The sequence below is a fragment of the Giraffa tippelskirchi genome, chromosome 7 (genome assembly GCF_054371585.1).
Source record: "Giraffa tippelskirchi isolate mGirTip1 chromosome 7, T2T-mGirTip1v1.2.pri, whole genome shotgun sequence".
Classification (NCBI taxonomy): Eukaryota; Metazoa; Chordata; class Mammalia; order Artiodactyla; family Giraffidae; genus Giraffa; species Giraffa tippelskirchi.
The window spans coordinates 18,202,894-18,221,330 of NC_137281.1; the positions used below are offsets into that span (position 1 = coordinate 18,202,894).

Below are 18,437 nucleotides of genomic sequence, written 5' to 3' on the forward strand. Positions count from 1 at the left end.
ACCTGTCATTGCAAGAGATGTGGGAAGAGATGTGGGTTCAATCCTGGGGTCGGGAAGATCTCCTGCAGAAGGAAATGGCAACCCACTCAAGTATTCTTGCCTGGGAAATCCCAGAGGAGCCTGGCGGGCTATAGTCCATGGGGTCACAGAGTCAGACTCTACTGAGCAACTGAGCATGTGTGCACGCGGTGTTTATTTATTTATTTGGCTGCATCAGATCTTAGTTGCAGCACACAGGCTCTCCACTGCATCATGCAGAATCTTTCACTGCGGTGCACGCACTCTCTAGTCTCTCTAGTTGTGGTGCAAGGGCTCTGGAGTGCGCAGGCCCAGTAGTTGTGGCACTTGGGCTCAGTTGCCCTGCGGCATGTGGGATCTTAGTTTCCTGACCAGGGACTGAGCCCACATCCCCTGCATTTCAAGGCAGGTTCTGGGGTCACCAGGAAGTCCCCCTTAAGCTTTTTCACTGGTGCAACCTGAATTTGCAGCACTAGTTTCATGAGTGGTTACATGAGATGAGTCTGCAGTGACTGACGCAGGCCATAATCAAGGTCTCCCTGGACGTTTACCATTCCCCTGGGTAGTGACTGGTAAAAATGGCATGTTTTAAGAATATCTAATGACAGGAAATAAGTGAAGCGTGTAACTTCATATGATCCAAATGTCATTACAGATCTGTTTTTATGTGCAGAGGTAAAAAGTCTCAGGGGATGGTTTTTGTAGGTGTATTTTATCTTTTTTATAGTTTTCAGTATCTTCCAGATTTTTCTCTGGGAGCCTCTCAGTATTAAAAAGCATATATATTACATATGTCAAAGCTTATCAAAACATGCACTTCAAATAATGTGCAGCGTAGAATATGTCAGTGATGGCTCCATAAAGCAGTTGAAACAACAAACAAATCCCCCTCACTCTCACCCTGTGTCAAAGTGTTAAGAGCTTAGGGTGGGGGTGTGGGGAGGGGGCTGCCATGGCCAAGATGCAGAGTGGACTGAGGGGTGGAGCCAGGAGAGGAAGCAGGTGGTCCCACTAGAGTGGCAGGCACCCTTGGATGTCATGGCCAGTGCGGTGTGATGGGCACGTTGCCAGGGGAATGAGGGCTGTTAGGGGACAGTAGAGGAGGGAGTAAACCAACCTGCCTAGGATGGGGGCAGGGACCTAAGTCCTGAGTACAAATTGAGGAAGCAGCTGAGATGGGGAGAAGTGTGCCAGGCAACAGTGAGAGCCCAAGCAAAGGTGTGGAGATGAGCCTGCGTGGCAGGAGTGGGGGTGGGGTTGTTCAAGGGGGTTGGTTAGGAAGCAGCAACAATCAAGGGCCTGAGTAGGCTATGGGAGGGATGGAGAGCAAGGATGTGGGTTTGGGAGTGGCTGAGTCCATGTGGTCAAGGGGATGAATGGGGGCAGGGAGGTGGGTGTCCACCCAGGGGACCAGAGCCGGGTGGGGCTGGTGCCTAAGAGCTGGCTGGAACAGGTCTTTTGCAAGGGACCAGGGGGATGAACAGAGGTGCTGCCCTTGGCAGGCGGATGGGTCTGGCTGTTTGGAGCTGGGGTCCATGTGGGTCCCGGAGGCTGGACAGCACATGGGGAAGCTTGCCAGGTTTAAGCTTGAATCCCTCTCTGCCCCGATAGCTCTGTGGCTTTCTGGAGTCCCTTACTCTGTAAGTTTCCTGTTTGAAGGATGTTCTTGATCAGTGTGAGTTGTCAGCCGTTAATAACCCTGGTACGTCACCTCCATCAGGCTTCATGTGGTGGCACTAAAGAGGATGTTTTCTTTCTGACCTTTCAGATCGCCAGTGTTCTGACATCCCGGAGCCCCTCTGTGCTCCTCACTTTGGTAAGTGGCTGGTATTCAAGGACCAGGCAGCGTCTGTGTATGAGCAGGGGCTTTGGGGAGCCACTCGACTCTGCAGAGGTCAGGGCCTTGGGGTGGGATGGAAAACTGAGAGCAGCAGTCACTGGTGATCAGTAGTGACACCTCAGTCTGAATTACTGATCATGTCCAGGATCACACCCTCCATTCTCCAGTCACCTTGCGCGTCCTATCCTGAGGCCACTGTGGACGAGGTGCCATGTATACTCCACGAGTTAAAACCCGACTAGAGGATGTATTTGGGTCAGGTTGAGCTCTCAGGGTTTGTTTATCAATTTGCTTCCACCCTGTGCCTCCCTCATTGTTGATAGAATTTGAAACACACACCCTTTGCATCAGCCCACGAGGGTGCTGGGCTGTGTGGCCTCAGATTTTGGACCCAGGATGCCGAATAACAGGGGACCTGCAGCAGTCTGGGGCTGGCAACGGTGCACAGTGCACCCCAGCAGGGTGGGAATGCTGGGGCTGTGAAACGGCTCCGAGAAGAAGCCTGCCTTCTTACACTTCTTCAGCCTAGGGGAGCTTCCAATATGAAGAGTGTACAGAAAGTGACCCTTCTCTCCTTTGTTAATTGATTTTTACAGGAATAGGGTTTTCTCGGTTATTTTTGTTAACACTTCACATGGTCTCTTTTTTCCCACCCTGCTGTTTTGATGGCTGAGAAGAAAAGTTAAGATTGTGGTCACAGGTGGTCCAGTGTGTTTTATTTGGGGGATGCAATCAGATATCAACCTGAAGGTCTTGAAGAAGAATTAAAAGGGCCTGGCCCTTTAAAAGGCCTGGGGACAGCACATTTTCCTCTGAATCTTTTGTTTTCTCTCCTTCCCTGTCTGAGTTCCACTTGGAGTCTCCTTACAATTAGGGAAAGGAGAGGAATGTAGCAGAGTGCCAGCGTCACTGGGAAAGTCCCATCCCTCCTGAGTCGGGTCACACCGGCATCTCTGGCAGGGTCAGATTTGACAGTGTTCTTGGGACACTGTCCGTGAGGAGCGTGTGTGCACACACATGTGGGCAAGGGAGATGGGCCAGGCTTGGGGGCGGGGGCTTGTGGTCAGAGTTGGTCTCAGGCAGCCTGAGCTGAGGTCAGCAAAGTGCTTGGATGGAGGAGGCCTTGATTTCTCTGCTTTTCAAGCTACAGCAGAGAAAGGAGGGTTTCCCTTCTGCTGGGGCCTGGCCTTCCAGGAAAGGATGGGTTGGCTGGGCCAGGGTGGGGGCTCCCAGTCCTTACCCAGTCCCACAAGGCCCTGTGTGGCAGGTCTATGCGCTCACTCTCCGTCTCTCTCCCCAGCGCGGCGTCAACACCGACAGCGGCAGCATCTGCAGGGAGGCCTCCTTCGAGGGCATCAGCAAGTGAGTCCTGGGGCCCCAGGAACCGTCTTCCTACTCCATCAGCTCACATCTTCCCCCGCAGGCCTGACCCAGTCTATTTATATAAACTAGACACAAAACACACAAGCAGGGGACTTCCCTTGGTGGGCCATTGGTTACGACTCCCTACTTCCAACGCAGAGGGTGTGGGTTCTACCCCTGGTCAGGGAACTAGATCCCACATGCGGCAGAGCATGGCCAAAAAGTTAAAAAACAAAAAACAGAAGGATATTCATAGAAAGGGGCTCAATTTGGTACTTTTGAGGAAATGCTTAGAAAAAAAATTTGCTTACATTCAGTTCAAGTTTGACTTTAAGAAATGATGGTACTTCCCCATGGAGCTCCATCAAAGCACCGGCGACAAAGTGCTTAGGGAGCCCTGGCCGCCAGGCACACTCAGGAGGCCGAGTACACACAATGGGTGGCTGAGTTCCCTCCAGGGACCTGCTCTGACCTTGTGGTCTTCATTCTTATCAGCCCCCTCCCCTCACTCCTGGCCAGTGAACCTCTCCCAGTCTGGCTTGTAGGTTTCTCCTGTGTCCCCTGCTGCCCCAGTCCCGGGCAGGGGCCCCCGCCTTTCCTGCCCTCACTCCCCAGTGTAGCCCCAGGCGGGGCCCTACAGCCTTGTTCCCCCCTTTAGTCCTCTACACACAGGAGGGCAGATATTGGGCACAGAAAGCACAGTATCTTGCCCGCCTTGCCACTTTCACGCCCTGGCCCTCAAAGAGTGTGGCCAGCCAGCCACTCGTGTCTCTGGGCTGGCTGCTGACCGGCCCTGGCAGGGGGGTATCTGCGGGGCCCCAGGCTGCAGCAAACGAGCCCTTGAGTGGGGCACCTACCCCTTGGGGCTGCTGAGTGTGGATGGCTCGCTGGCCTGTTCCTCTGGCCTCAGCCCCTCCCGCACCACCCATACCCTGCACCAGGGCGTCCTCTGTCGTCCTTTGGTGGACCGTGGCAGTGGCAGAGGAAGCGCCTTATAACTATGTATGAGCCCGAGCCATGGGAGTTTGTGCGTATGTGTGATGTAGGGTGATTAGCAGGGATTATGAGCTCATAAATATGTATCACTTCCCCCAGTGATAGAAGCGGTGGGGCAGGGGGAGGGGGTATCAGGTTTGCTGCTTTTCATTGCACGAATCTCCGCATCCTCTCGGGAGTTCCCCAGAGCGGCCTTTCTCCCACACCAGCGGTGATTAGCCTAGCTCGTTGAGATGCTGGCCGCGAAGGCACTGTCTCTTCCCCAGGCCCTTGAGAGGATGGTGCCGGCGCAGCCGGCTGCTTCCCGTCCCAAGCCTCCCCTGGTCCCCCAGCACTGCCCGATGCCAGAGCTCCTGTGCCCTGTTTACCTGCCTCCACCAGCACCATGGAATATCTCTGGTCCCTCGGGCTGGCCCCTCTGGTCTCAGCGTGGGTCGCTACCTCGTTGGGAGGGCCCCAAGCTAGGAGGAGGGAGGGCTTGCCACGTGATGAAATGAGATGCCACTCATCCAGAGCCTGGCATGGAGCCAGTGCTTAGTAAACAGTTACCCATGAGCAAACCCCCATCATGCCCCAGTGCCCCTCCAAGTCTCAGTTTCCTCAGCTGTGTAGTGGGCCAGTGGACTTCAGGATCTCTCATGACAAGATTCCTGGATGTCAGTGAGCTGTCGGGCTTCTTGGCTGTGGGGGTCTTTGCTTGCCCAGCCCCTGAGCCAAGGTCTCTGCTGTGGAGAATGCCTCCTTAGCACCCTGGGTACAGGTGGTAAGGCCGGAGTGGCTCCTGGCTACTCCCTAAAGTTTTCTGGGAGGAGAGGCAGGGGACCCTAGCAACATCATCACTGTCAGTGAGCAGTGATAGCTGAGGCCCCATCCCCACACCCCCTGGGAGGATTCCCACTGTGGACCAACCCCACCCTCCATGGAGTAGACCCAGCCTCTGTTCCTTGCTGCCCCTGGAGTCCTCATGGTCCCTGCCAAGAGCTCAGAGGAGCCTGTGCTCGGCCAACACCCCACCCCACCGTGGGATGCTTTTTGGAGAGCCAGGGCCTACCTTATCTTTGCACACGCTCTCAGGCACTAGGTTGTCCCTTTCTGACCCATGGTCCAGTCCAAACGGGCTGACTATGGGCTGCTCCCCAAGCCCCTCATTGCTGGGCTGAGTGCCGCCCCCACGCCGGGGGGTTCCATTTCCACACCCACATGGCAGCAGAGTTTTCTGACTAGGCTGCAGGTGAGAGCCCTCCCTGCCTTGGGGTCCCCAGGCCCACCTGCAGTGTCACCCCTCTCCTGTCCCCTCACACTTCCCTCTGGGCCCCACACCCCAGTGTGGCACCCTTCATGTATCTCTGCCCTCAGAGGTTGCTCCTTTTGGGTACCCTCACCTCGCACGCCGTGGTCACTGACCTTGGGTTCCCTGCCAGTGCCTTCCCTGTGGAAAAGTCATGTTCATATTCCTGGGGTCTGGGTGCAGTCCAGCCCACTGCCAGCACTCGAGTCCTGCCACCTCTCAGACCCTGTTCCCGGGCTGGAGGGGCCCTTGTCCTCCAAAGCCACTGGGCTCAGTGACCGAGTTCACCTGCCTGCCGCGAGCCTCTCCAGCTGTTTTCAGGGATAATAATAGCCTGTTTCCTAAGCAAGATGAATCTTGCTGTCGTCCTAGTTTCCAGTACTGAGCTGCTTTTGTCCTGGGTCACTTCTCACCACCCTAATGAAGTGCCTCATTCCTGGAATTTTGTTTTTAACCGCTTTGAACTTCTCTGCAAACCTCCCACCTTGGATCCTTATTTGACCTCTGGCAGAAGCTCAGGATGTGGCCTCTCAATTTGTCCTAAGGGGCCACACCCGGCCACCTTGATCCCTTGACTTGGGGTAGGAGGGAGCTTGTGGCAGAACAATGGACTCACCTGTCCACCCATGCCCGACCCTCCTGGCCCTGGTCCAGCCGAGTGGTCGGCCTGTGACCTTCTCTCCAGGGTGGCTCCTCAGGGTTGGCTGCCTCCGGCCTGTCACCTTGTGGGGGTGAGGGTGCGGGTGGGGGGGCTGTGGGTTTGATCCTGGGAGCCTTTAGGCCTCCCTCAGCCTTCCCAGATCAGGGCCAGGCCTCCTGCTGCCCATGGCAGGGTTTGTACCAGGCATCACAGTGGTGGCGTTGGCAGAGGACCGGGAGCAGGGAGGCAGAGGCGGGCTGGGGGTGGTAGATATGTGCCGGGATCTCCCCATGGCCTGGGGCCCCTGGACTCATCAAGGAGGTACCCTTTGCTTCTGGGACACTCTCCACCCTCATGGGCTCTGGTGGGCTTTTTTTTTTTTTTTACATAATTATGACGTGCTCGTGTAGAGAGCTCTTAACTCGCACAGAGGCGAAAGCGAGGTGGGGCTCTGTCCTTCTTGGGGAGCAGGGTGTGCTATGCTGGGCTGAAGGGAGCAGGGTGGGGGCAAGCCTCCTGCTGAGCTGGACTCCAGCTCAGGCCACAGCTCCCATGAAGGTGTAGGAGGAACAGGCCCCGCGGGGGCTCTGGACACAGGGTAGGGTGCAGCGTTCATTGCCAGGTGCTAGTGAGGGCAGGGCCAAGGCTGATCTGTGGAGAGGACAGCTCTGCAGTAAACACAGCTTCTTCCCGTGGGCTGCACGTACCACCGTGGCCTGCTGTAGCTGGTTCCTGCAGCCTGGGCGCCAAGGCAGACATGGAAAGTCTTTGTTAGCAATCTGAGGGGGTAGACTTGATTTTCCTGAGAAACAGACAGACCCCGGCTATGAAGGGAACGAGATTATCTGTCGGGGGCCACCTTTCTGGCCGAAGACCGCTCCTTCCAAGGCAGGCAGATGCCCGGGAGCCCCGGGCGGGGGCCATGAGTACAGAGTGCTTTGTTTCATGCCATTGTCTGACAGAGAAATATGGTTGATATTTTACATCAGCTGGTTGTTCAGGATAAGCGTATTTCTCATCTTTTGGCATTTACTTAAATTGCCTTGCATACTTGAAGACAATCGGTTACAAATTAATTCCATTTAAATAAGCGGTTAAACATAAAATTGCTGAATTGGGGGGTTATTAATGCAGGAATATTAATGTTCAGAGATGTGAATTTTTAAACCCAAGAAATAGAAGGACATTATTAAAACTTGACAGTTACAATAAAATGCCGGTCTGCGATGTGGGGACCAATGGCTTTCTGGTTCCTGTTAACTTATGTATCAAGGTAACAGTTCAGATTGAGGTTCTGATTATGGCTCATGGAATTTCCATGAGTCCCCTGAAGAGACAAGAACCCGTCCCAGCCCCCAGAGTTGGTGGAGTGGGAGGCCTTCGGGGCCTGTTCTCCATCCTCCAGTTGGAAACTGTAGAGAGGAGCCTGGGGCTGGGGCAGGGCTGGCTGGGCCCATACTGCTCACTTTCCATCATCCAGCCCACAGGTGGAGCCCACCAAGGAGGTACCGTCTGCTTCTAGGACACTCCTCACCCTCATGGACTCTGGTGGGCTTTTTCTTTTTTCACATAATAATTACATGTTCGTTATAGAAAGGTCTAACTAGCACAGAGGCAAAAGCAAGGAGCGTTCCAATTTCATGAGCCTGAGTTAAACCATCGACATTGTAGTGAACGTCTTTTGGACTCTTATGTCTGTGTCTGAGTGTGTTTCTCTGAGTGTTTTTGTGTCTGAATGTGCATGTGTGCGAATCTGTATATTTCTGTATGTGTGTCTATTTGGATGTGAATCTTTGCAAGTGTATGTCTTTGTGTGTGTGTGTATTTGCTCATGTCTGTGAATATACATCTGTGTGTGTGTCTGCATGTGCCTCTTTTCTAAGCATATGCCTGCCTGTGTGTGTGTCTGTGTGTTTGCATCTGGGTCTTTGTGCTGGGTCACCTTGCTGTTCGTATGTGTGTGAGAGCACGTGTGTGTATGTATGTATGTTTTGTAATGTGAGGTTTTATTGGCATGTTTGGCTTTTGAAGAGATAGGCCATTGCTTTTCCCAGCATCAAAGTGACATTTGGCAGAATGGGAGACAGAGTCTCTATTGCCATCTTTATTTATGTCATCTGCATCTCTGTTCTTCACTCTGAGCCACATTGGCTGTCTATAGTCGCTTTGATATTTCACAAGTAGGGCTTGATTCTACAACATTTTGCTTGACTTCTCAGTAAGTAGTCTTATTTTTCTAGTTAGGGATCCTGAAAGCTTTCATACTGTGGAAACCTCTCAGCCTGCTAGTACCTCCTTCTCTCTCCTCTCCCCTTTCCCTTTCTCTTCTTCAGCTAGGAGTGGGGGTGCTAGCTACACAACCAAGACATTAGATAGGTGTTTTCAAACACCTGTCATTGAGGCCCTGGAGAATTCCTGATTGGTCACAATCCCGTATGCCCTGTGTGTAATCTCCTGGCTTAAGATGGAGCAGGACTTAGAATCCCGAGGGTCGAAGGCCTGAGAAGGCTTCTCTGCTGAGGCCCATACTTTGAGCTGGGCCGCATTGCACTTCCCCAGCTGTCTCACTGATAGCTTGAGCTCTGAGTCATATGTGACACCAGTGTCAGGGATTTGCCCCAACCTGATCTTTCTGTTTCTTGGGTTCCCTTTCCAGTTATGTTCATTTTACCAAAGAACAACTTTTTTTTTTTTTTTTTTAATAAATTTGTTTATTTTAGTTGGGGTAATTACTTTATAATATTGTAGTGGTTTTTGCCATACATTGACATGAATCAGCCATGGGTTTACATGTGTTCCCCTTTCTGGACCCCCCTCCCACCTCCCTCCCCATCCCATCCCTCTGGGTCATCCCATTGCCCCAGCCCTGAGCATATGTCTCATGCATCAAACCTGGAATGGTGTTCTGTTTCACATATGATAATATACATGTTTCAGTGCTATTCTCTCAGAACGTCCCACCCTCACCTTGTCCCTCAGAGTCCATAAGACTGTTCTATGCATCTGTGTCTCTTATTCTGTCTCTCATATACGGTTATCATTACCATCTTTCAAATTCCATATATATGCATTAGTATACTGTATTGGTGTTTTTCTTTCTGGCAAAGAACAACTTTTGGCTTTGTTGGTTTTTCTCAATTACATGTTTGCTTTCTATTTCATTGATTTTTGCTTTGAAAAGTTTCTAATCTCTTTACATTTTGTTTGTTCTTTCTCTAGCTTCTTGAGAAAGAAGAAAGGCATTTCTGGGATAGAAGTTTAGATCATTGGTTTTCAATTGTTCTTTTCTACTATCTACATTTAGAGCTTTACTCTAAGCACGGCTTTAGCTGCAGTTCACCAGTAATGATATTTCATGTTTTTATTTTCTAATTTTATTATTATCTCTTCTTTGAAGAGTAGATATTTAGAAGTTTATTGCTTAATTCTCAATTTTGGATTTAATATTTTTTCTTTCTGTTACTGATTTCTAGTTTAATTCTATTGTAATCAGTGAATGTTCTCTGTATTTCAGCCCTTTGAAATTTGTTGAAACTTTCTACATATGATCATTATGATAAGTGTTTCATGTGTACTTAAAGAGAGCATAGTCTACAGCATGTAGGCTGTAATGTTCTGTATATGGCAATGAAGTTAAGTTGGTTAATTGTATTATTCATATCTTCTGCATCTTTACTGATTTCTCTTTGCTTGTTCTGTCATCAGAAGAGGTATGTGAAAATCTCAAACTATTCTTTTTGATTTATCTGTTTCCATTTCTATTCTGACAATTTTTATAAATCAATTTTATTAGAATAAAATTTGTATGTAATAAAATTAATTATGTATATATTCAGTAAGTTTTTAAAAACAGCTTTGTCAGGATATAACTCATGTACCTTACAACTGACTCACTTAAACTTTACAGTTAAAAGCTTTTTGTATGTTTATAGATTTGTGCTATCATCATCACAGTCAACTTTAGAATATTTGCATCATCCATAAAGAAACTCTATATTCATTAGCAATCATTCCCTTGCCCATCACTAATCTACTTTCTATCTTTGTAGATTTGCCTACTTTTGATTTAATATTTGATTTAATTTGATATAAATGGAATCCTGCAATACTTGGCCTTCTATATCTGGCTTCATTCACTTACTGTGTTTTCAAAATTCATCCATATTGTAGCATGAATCAGTACTTTGCTCATTTTTATGGCTGAAAAATATTCCAGTCTATGGATGTATTGGTTTCTGTTTGCATAATATATCTTTTCCTATCCTTTCATTTTCGTCTTGTGTCTTTGAGTCTAAAGTACCTCTTTAGAGCATATAGTTGAGTTATTTTTTACATCTATTCTGTCAGTCCTTCTAATTATAAATTTTAATCCATTTACATCTAAATTACTGATAAGGGAGACCTTTTTTTATGCCATTTTGTTTTTAGTTTTCTGTGTCATATATTGTTCTTATTTCTCAGTTTCTCCATTACTGTCTTTCTTTGTGTTTGAGGTTTTTGCAGTATTCAATTTTGATTACTTTTTTATTTTGCTTCCTGTATATTTTAGTTATTTTCTCTGTGGTTACCCTGAAGATTACAGATGACCTCTTAAACTTATAGTAATATAGTTCGCATTAATAGCAGATGGTTTCAGTAGTACACAAAAATTATGCTCTCTTCCTTTGTGCTGTTATTGCATACAGATTGCATCTTTATACATCTTGTGGTGATCTACACAGGTTTATAATTATTGCCTTATGCAATTGTCTTTTAAATCAGATAGGAGAAAACTAGGACTTACAAACAAATAATGCATTTACACTGTTTCTATACTTGCCTATGTAATTACCTTTACCCCTGCCTTTTTTCTTCTCATATGGATCCTAGTTACTCTCTAGTAACTCCTTTCACTATGGTCTGAAAGATCCCTTTTGATATTTCTTGTAGGCTAAGTCTTCTAGTGATGAATTCTCAGTTTTCATTTATCTGGGACTGTTTTAATTTCTCTTATTTTTGAAGCATAGCTTTGCTGGATATGGAATCTTGATTGACAGATTTTTTTTTTTCTTTTAGCACTTTGAATATGTCATCTGGTATTCTGTCTTCTGGCCTCTGTAGTTTCTGATGAGAAATTAGCCATTAATCTTATTGAAGATCCTTTGTATGTGATAAATTTATTTTCTCTTACTGCTTTTAAGATTTTCTTTTGACAGTTTGATTATATGTCTGGATGTGGATCTCTTTGAGTTTATCCTACTTGGAGTTCATTAAGCATTATGGAAATTTACACTCATGTTTTTCATTAAATTTGGAAAGTTTTTGGCCATGATATTTTCAAATATTCTGCTTCACTATCACTCTCCTTTTCTTCTGGGACTTCTATTACGTATATGTTGGTACATTTGATGGAAGCAGCTATGCTCCCTGTCTAGTGAGGGTGGAAGATTGTGTTTTGCAGCCAAGCAGCTTGTTCTCCAACTGATTGCACTTGGAGGACATGGCCTGAGCTGCCAAGTCTGCTGCAGGAAGTGAGCAGCAGGCCTTCTATTGTCCAGAGAGTCATGAAGTTAAAGTTCTCTTGATCAGATCTTCTCTTGGTATGTCTTTTATTTATTTATTTATTTGGCTGTGATGAGTCTTCATTGCTGCATAGGCTTTTCTCTAGTTGTGGCTAGTGGGAGCTACTTTCTAGTTGTGGTGCATGGACTCCTCATTACAATGTCTTCTCTTATTGCAGAGCACGGGCTCTAGGACACTTAGGCTCAGTAGTTGCGGCTCCCGGGCTCTAGAGCACAAGTTTAACAGTTGTGCCACACAGGCTTAGTTGCTCCGAAGGATGTGGGATCTTCCCGGATCAGGGATCAAACCTGTGTCTCCTGCATTGGCAGGTGGATTCTTTACCACTGAGCCACCAGGGAAGCCCTCTTGATATGTCTTGAATGAAGTATTTCTTGCTGGGAGATGAATAGACCATTGAACTAATGGACCTGACTTGTTTTCTCTCTGCAGGTTCAATGTCAACAACACCATTCTTCATCCGGAGATCGTAGAGTGGTGAGTATGGCTTCTGGCTGTTTGTTGTGCTCAGCCCAGGAAGGAGAGAGACGCTGCTGTTCCCGCCCCTCCTGTCTCAGGGAGCCCCTCAGACAAAGCTGGTCCCTAGAAACTCTTCTCTCAGCCTCTTCTGTTTTGTTCTTTTGTCAGTTGGTCTGTTTTTCCAGAAGGGCACAGGTCACTTGAATGTCAGTTGTATTTCTTTCTTTCTTCATTTAGAAGTTTTTAAAATGAAATCTTACTGTAAAGGAGCCAAACTTACATAGCTCAGTTAAAGTCGATAGTGAAAGGAATAAAAATAAACATCATACATAATTCCATTACCCGAAAGGTAGACACGTTTTCCTCATGTCACGTGCATGTCTTGACTAGCTGGCCCCCTTTTTGTGTGTCTTATGTTGCCCGCTTTCTTCCCTGGCTGGTACTGGTAGCCCCTACCTGCTGTGTTGTTTCTGTTGGGTCACAGCAGGGCAAGGTGCCTCCAGTTGGGTCCCAGAAGAGACCCTTCAACTGTTTTCCTAAGCTATCGAGTTGCTCTTGGATAGCACCAAAACGTGTTTTCATTTGTCATATGGCTGCACTTATTGTGAAGGTAGGAGAGAGGAGAGGCAGGGCCTTTGCCACATCATCCCCTGACTGGGAGGTGTGTGGATGCTTCACATCTGACCCTAAGGCCATTCGTCCAGTTCAGCATCTGGTTGGGAGACCTCGCTCATCTAGTCTTGGGGCTTGGGAACACTGTGGCCTGAGGGTGAGCACGGGTTGGCTCATGAGGTTGGGGGCAGTGCAGAGCGGGGGAGAAGGAGGGCGTGATCCAGGTCAAGGGGTGACTTGTTCAAAGGCTGGAGATGAGAAAGGTTGGTGGCTCTGTGGCCAGCCTCGGTCCACATACTGTGGAAGTGGCCCCTGAGGTTGGTCAGACAGACGAGCAGGGGCCGGGCAGGCCATGCTGTTTGCCCAGACTTTGTCTTGAGACAGTGGAACCAGGAGAATAGTGGGATCAGGTTTGCGTTTTTTTAAGCCGTGGGGCAGGAATGGGAGCAGGCTGCCAGTTAGGAGACTGCTGCAGGGTCCAGGTGGCTGTGAGGGGGTGGGGGGTAGGTGGCAGAGTTGAGAGTAAAGGGCAGTCAAGCAGAACACTCCTGAGAGGAACCGGCCTTGATGCCTTAGTGAAGGGCACAGTTGAAGGTGACTCTGGGTTTTTGTCCTGATTAGCACTGGGTGGTGTGTCACTGAGATGGGTCCAGTGCTGTGGCAGATGAGGGACTTGTTTGTGGTGTGTTGAGTTTGAGGCAGGTGCCGATGGGAGAGAGGCTGAGCCGGAGGCGAAGATCTGAGGGCTGTTGACTGGCATCGGTACCAACCCTTGGGAGAGCTAGGGGTGGGCGGGCCAGCAGCTCTGTCGGCAGCCCTGGCCCAGTGCCCGGCACGGCCGCACACTTGGAGCGTGAGGGCTTGTGTCCTGCCAGTTCACAGCCACCTCTTCTTGTTTTTTTAATTTATTTTTAAAATATTTATGTATTTTATGTATTTATTTGGCGGTGCCGGGTCTTAGTTGCAGTAGGCGGGATCTTCCTTATGGCATGTGGAATCTTTAGTTTCAGCGTGCAGGAGCTGTTAGTTGCCACACGCGAACTCTTAGTTGCAGCCTATGGGACCTAGTTCCCTCACTGGGAATCGAACCTAGGCTGGCTGCATTGGGAACACAGAGTCGTAGCCGGTGGACCACCAGCGAAGTCCCTCATCTCTTCTTGTTTTTATGAAGTAACATGCCCGGCCCCTCCATAGCCCGCAGCTGGCAGAAGAATAAATCCTGGATGCCCAGGAACTGTGTCCACTCCTCCCGGTGACATCCCTCACAGCTGCTGACACTCCGGATGCTTTGGAGACCAGGGCTGGGTTGTGCACCTTGAATCTCCTGAGGGACAAGTCATTAGTTCGTCATTTTGGATCAAGCGCACTTTAATTCTAGTGACATTTCCAGTGCTCTGAGGTAGGTCCTGCGCTCATAAACTACTTCCTGGTCTTATTAAAGCCTTTAGCAGAGAGGACTTATTTGGCATTTGATGGCCATGAAACTATTTTAGAAATGTCACACCATGCTTACAGCCTCGGGGGTGTGTTTAGCAGCGTGGGTTCCGGCCTCTGTAGTGACTGTGGTCATTCTTGGCGGGCTCTGTGGGAGTCACCACCCTCGCCCTCCTCTCTAGTCACTGACGAAAGGACTCTGGGTGGGACGGTGGGCAGGCCGCTCATTTACAGGAGAGACTGGCCTTCCGTGGTGTTAAATTATGGCTCATTGATGTGTCTTCGGGCCCTGTGTCCTGGCTGCTTTTACCACCCACTTTCTCTCGGCCCCATGGAGAGAAGTTACCCGAGGTGATGGAAAAAGTGTCCAGTCAGGCATATCCAGATTTTATGCCCAGCCCACCCCTACACGCCCCCTCGCCCCCCAGGAAGTCACTTAACTTTTGTGAGCCTCGGCTTCTTCATCTATAAAATGGGGATGTAATGCCTAACTCACAGCATGGATGCAAAGATGCGTGCTGCCTAACAATTACCACACCGAGTGGTTTATAAGCAACCAAAGTTTATTTCTCACAGTTCTGAAGACTGGGAGGTTCAAGGCCAAGGTGCGGACCCGCTGTCTGGCTCATAGACGGCGTCTTCATGTTGTGTCCTCAAATGGCAGAAGGGGTAAGGGAGTCCTCTAGGGTGTCTTTTATAAGGGTGCTAATCCCCATTCATGAGGGTTCCACCCTCATGACCTAAACCACCCCCCAAAGATGCTACCTCCGAATACCATCACATTGGAGATAGGTTTCAACCTATAAATTTGGGGGGAACACAGCATTCAGTGTATAACACACCACACCTCAGTTTCCTCAACTGCAAAGTAGTTGTGGTCTCCCTTGGTGAATGGCTCAAAGACTGAGGGCAAAAATCAAGTGATAATACATCCTAATAATAATGGCAGTCACTTTTTTTTTCTGGCTGCACTGGGTCCCCATGACAGCTCACGGGCTCTGTAGTTGCGTGGCACCTGGGCTTAGTTGCCTCCAAACATGTGGGAATTATGGTTTCCTAGGAGGCACAGTGATAAAGAAGCTGTCTGCCAATGCAGGAGATGCAGGTTCAGCCTCTGATTTGGGAAGATCCCCTAGAGGAAGAAATGGCAACCCACTCCAGTATTCTTGCCTGGGAAATCCCATGGACAGAGGAGCCTGGTGGGCTACAGTCCATAGGGTTGTACAGAGTCAGACATGACTGAGAAACTGAACATACACATGTGGGATCTTAGTTCCCTGACCAGGGTTGAGCCCACGTCCGATGCACTGGAAGGTGAATTCCTAACCCTTGGACCACCAGCTGTCACCTTTTGAGGCTTCCTGTGTGCCAGGTGCTGTGCTAAGCACTCGACACCCATTACCTCATTTAAAGAGACATTTTATATATGTTATAAGGTAGGACTCTGATCATCCCCATGCTGCAGGTGGGCAGACTGAGGCACAGGGAAGTGATTTGCCCAAGAAAAAGCCAGGAGCTGAGCCCAGGCCAGTGGCTCCAGGCTCGGATGCCACCCCATGTGGCTCTGAGGAGCATCTTGTGGCGTGCGGGTGCTGCCTGAGTGTCAGCCGCTATCGGTTCATTCTTGGCCACCTGACCTGTTCTGAGCCCCTGGAATAGATCTCCTGTGAGGCCAGGGTGTGGTGGGGTGGAAGAACGATGCCCTGCCACCCACACACACCCCAGCTCCCAGGTGGCAGTTGGCCTTGGGATTTGGGATCCTTCCTGGAGCCTGTCTGATTTGGAGGACTCTCCTAGCACAGGAGAAGCTTCCCTTCCCATTTATGTTTAGGTGTCATTCATTTCCTTTCTGTGACTGCTTTTATTGTTTTCCATTCACTGGAGCAGTGCCTTTTTGATTTCTTGTAAATTCCTCTATAATCATACTCTTCTTCCCCCACAAACATGAGATCATAACTGATCATTTCTTTCCTTGCGCTGGGTATTGCAGTGGGAACATGGAGGTCAAAAGTTGAAACTTAATAAGAGCAGGCGTCTCACTTCCATAATTTAGGCTGTGGTTCTGCTTTCCGGTTAGGCGGCGGATGATTAAATTGATCTGAAGGTGGGTGAGGAAATAAAAGGAGATGCCTCTGTGCTGTCTAATAGCTCGGTACTGTAGCTTTCAGTTCAGCACCTCTGGAAGCGTCACAAAAGAGCAAGCGTGTCAGCCATTGCCACGCACCTTCTCAGGTTTTAAGTGAGACCGTGTTAACCTGAGTCCTATGCCAGTGTTGGAGCTGTTAATGACACCGAGCGGAGGTGGCCCATGCGTATTCATCAGGCAGTGGGGTGACCCTTCTGTTTCTACTGCCCTGCCTTTCTGTCCCCAGGAGACAGTGAGGTGTGGACGGTTTGGGGCCGATGTGCACCAGGATCCTGCATCCTGGGTAATGTGTCCCAAATTAGAAAGGGTACGTGGATGATGACCTAGATTCTCTGGTGTGTATATGGAAAGTATTCTGGTAGGATTGCTGTCTTTGCCTCCCAATGAATAGGCATTTAGCCCTAAGTCAACCAGAAAGCGGAGTGGAAAGTGGGGACCTGAGATTAGAGGGAGAACCTGGCTTACTGTGGGCCAGAAGGCCGAACACAGGATATGGGGGCGTCAGGCCCTGGTCCCAGCCCTCCCTGCACGTGGCCCACGACTGCCTGGCCCCGGTCAGGTCTCAGGCACTCTCAACTCACAGCTGAGCTCAACCACCGTTTTCTTTCTTCCCGGCTTTGGTTTCTCTGAGAGGACATATTGATCGAGCCTCTTGAGACTATATAATTCCAACCAGCTCTTTCCTTTCCCTCCCTCCTGTTGTTCTGGGATTTTACCCTTTGCGTCCCTGGGTCGCGGCGTAGGGAAGGAAAGGCCATGGGGGTCCTGGGGTATTGAACTCCTGCCCACGGCTCCCGCAGAACTTGCCTCTGCACATCCATCTCTGGGAGAGATGGAATTCCTGTCTGTTTCAAATGGTTTTTGTTCAACTCTGTGGCCCTTCGATGCGTAGAGACTGATTTTGGAAATCCTTCATCCTGTCTTGCTACTGTTTTAATCAGTGGAGCATTCAGACCTTGCTTAATTGATGTCTTAATCCTGGGTTTAATGCCCAGAGGCAGTTTTGTGACCTGTGAATATTTAAGGGAAAGCAAAAAAAAAATTGCAAAAATTAATCTCAGCCTGGTCCAGTTATTGTCATTTCAGGCCTGCAGCTGGGGATTCTGGACCTTCACCCCCTCCCCTCCCCTTCTCTCATGTGGGGCTGCCTTTCTCCTTGAGCAGCCTCATGATGTGGTGGTACTCACAGGCCTGGCCACGAGCAGGGGGCTCTGCCTGAGTGTCCTCACCTCCTGCACACATCAGGCACCTCTTCTTGCTGCTAGAAGACCCTGAACTGCCTTCTGCCCAGACATCTGAAGGGGCATCAGGGCCATTCTGTCCTGAGCATTGTTGGTCCTCTGATGCTTCATGGAGGAGGTGACTTGCATCCTCTCCTGGGGACAGACACCTTGCAGGTGATGTTTCTAAGCTAAGGCTGGGGCTCAGTGTGACACTCAGTTTCCCTCCGTCACCCCAAGGCTGCTGGGCCTATAGAGGCCAAACCACGGTGGAATCCCCAATCCCCTTTCTTGCCTTTTTGTGCTTGGCAGTAAAGGAAATAGCTTTCTCAATCTCAGGGCAGCACAGCCTTCCTGCAGATGAGGAGAAACTGTGCAGAACACTGCAAAGTCTTACTGCTTCCTGCCACAGTCCTAAAGACAGTTTCCCGTGCTTGTGTTGTGGAGTTAATGGGGCCAGGCTGGGACCCCCAGCACCAGGGCGAGACGTCAGCCCTAGAGTGCCCATGGACAGTCGGGTGAGCTGGCACACGCAGCTGTCTACTTTCAGGGCCCTTAAAGCTTGGATTCAACAGGGCCAGGCCAGGGCTCAGCCAGGCTGGCTTCACCGGAGAACTGCCTTCTCAGGACAGCTCACCCTGGTTTTGTTTGATGTTTTTTTTTAACATGACTAAAAATATAAGTCCTGAGTAAATCAGAGACCAAGTTTGTCATCTTCCCCAAAGTGAAATTGGAAAAGAAAATAGGACTCTGGGCCTCAGACGACTCGACATGCTTATCACTTCTGATGGAAGGGAGCGTGGTTTTGGGCTCCCAGCGCTCTCTCTCCTTGGCTGGTGGAGTCTCTTCCCTGCTTATTTCAA

At 49.4% G+C, this 18,437-nt stretch overlaps 1 protein-coding gene and 1 long non-coding RNA gene across 4 annotated transcripts in view; one reads left to right on the forward strand and one right to left on the reverse strand.

The window, feature by feature from the left end:
- PEPD (peptidase D) overlaps positions 1-18,437 on the forward strand; it is a 118,215-nt gene that overhangs the window by 22,646 nt on the left and 77,132 nt on the right. For all 3 annotated transcript variants that reach the window (XM_081514343.1, XM_081514344.1, XM_081514345.1), the window contains 3 exons: positions 1,787-1,834; positions 3,159-3,220; positions 12,136-12,180. In XM_081514343.1, the coding sequence (XP_081370469.1) occupies positions 1,787-1,834; positions 3,159-3,220; positions 12,136-12,180 (155 nt within the window). The remainder of the gene's footprint in view (positions 1-1,786; positions 1,835-3,158; positions 3,221-12,135; positions 12,181-18,437) is intronic.
- On the reverse strand, positions 2,556-4,221 carry LOC145515013 (uncharacterized). The gene is made up of 3 exons (XR_014060629.1): positions 4,078-4,221; positions 3,099-3,306; positions 2,556-2,721 (listed from the first exon to the last, which is right to left on the reverse strand). It is a non-coding gene; the product is annotated as an uncharacterized LOC145515013 (long non-coding RNA).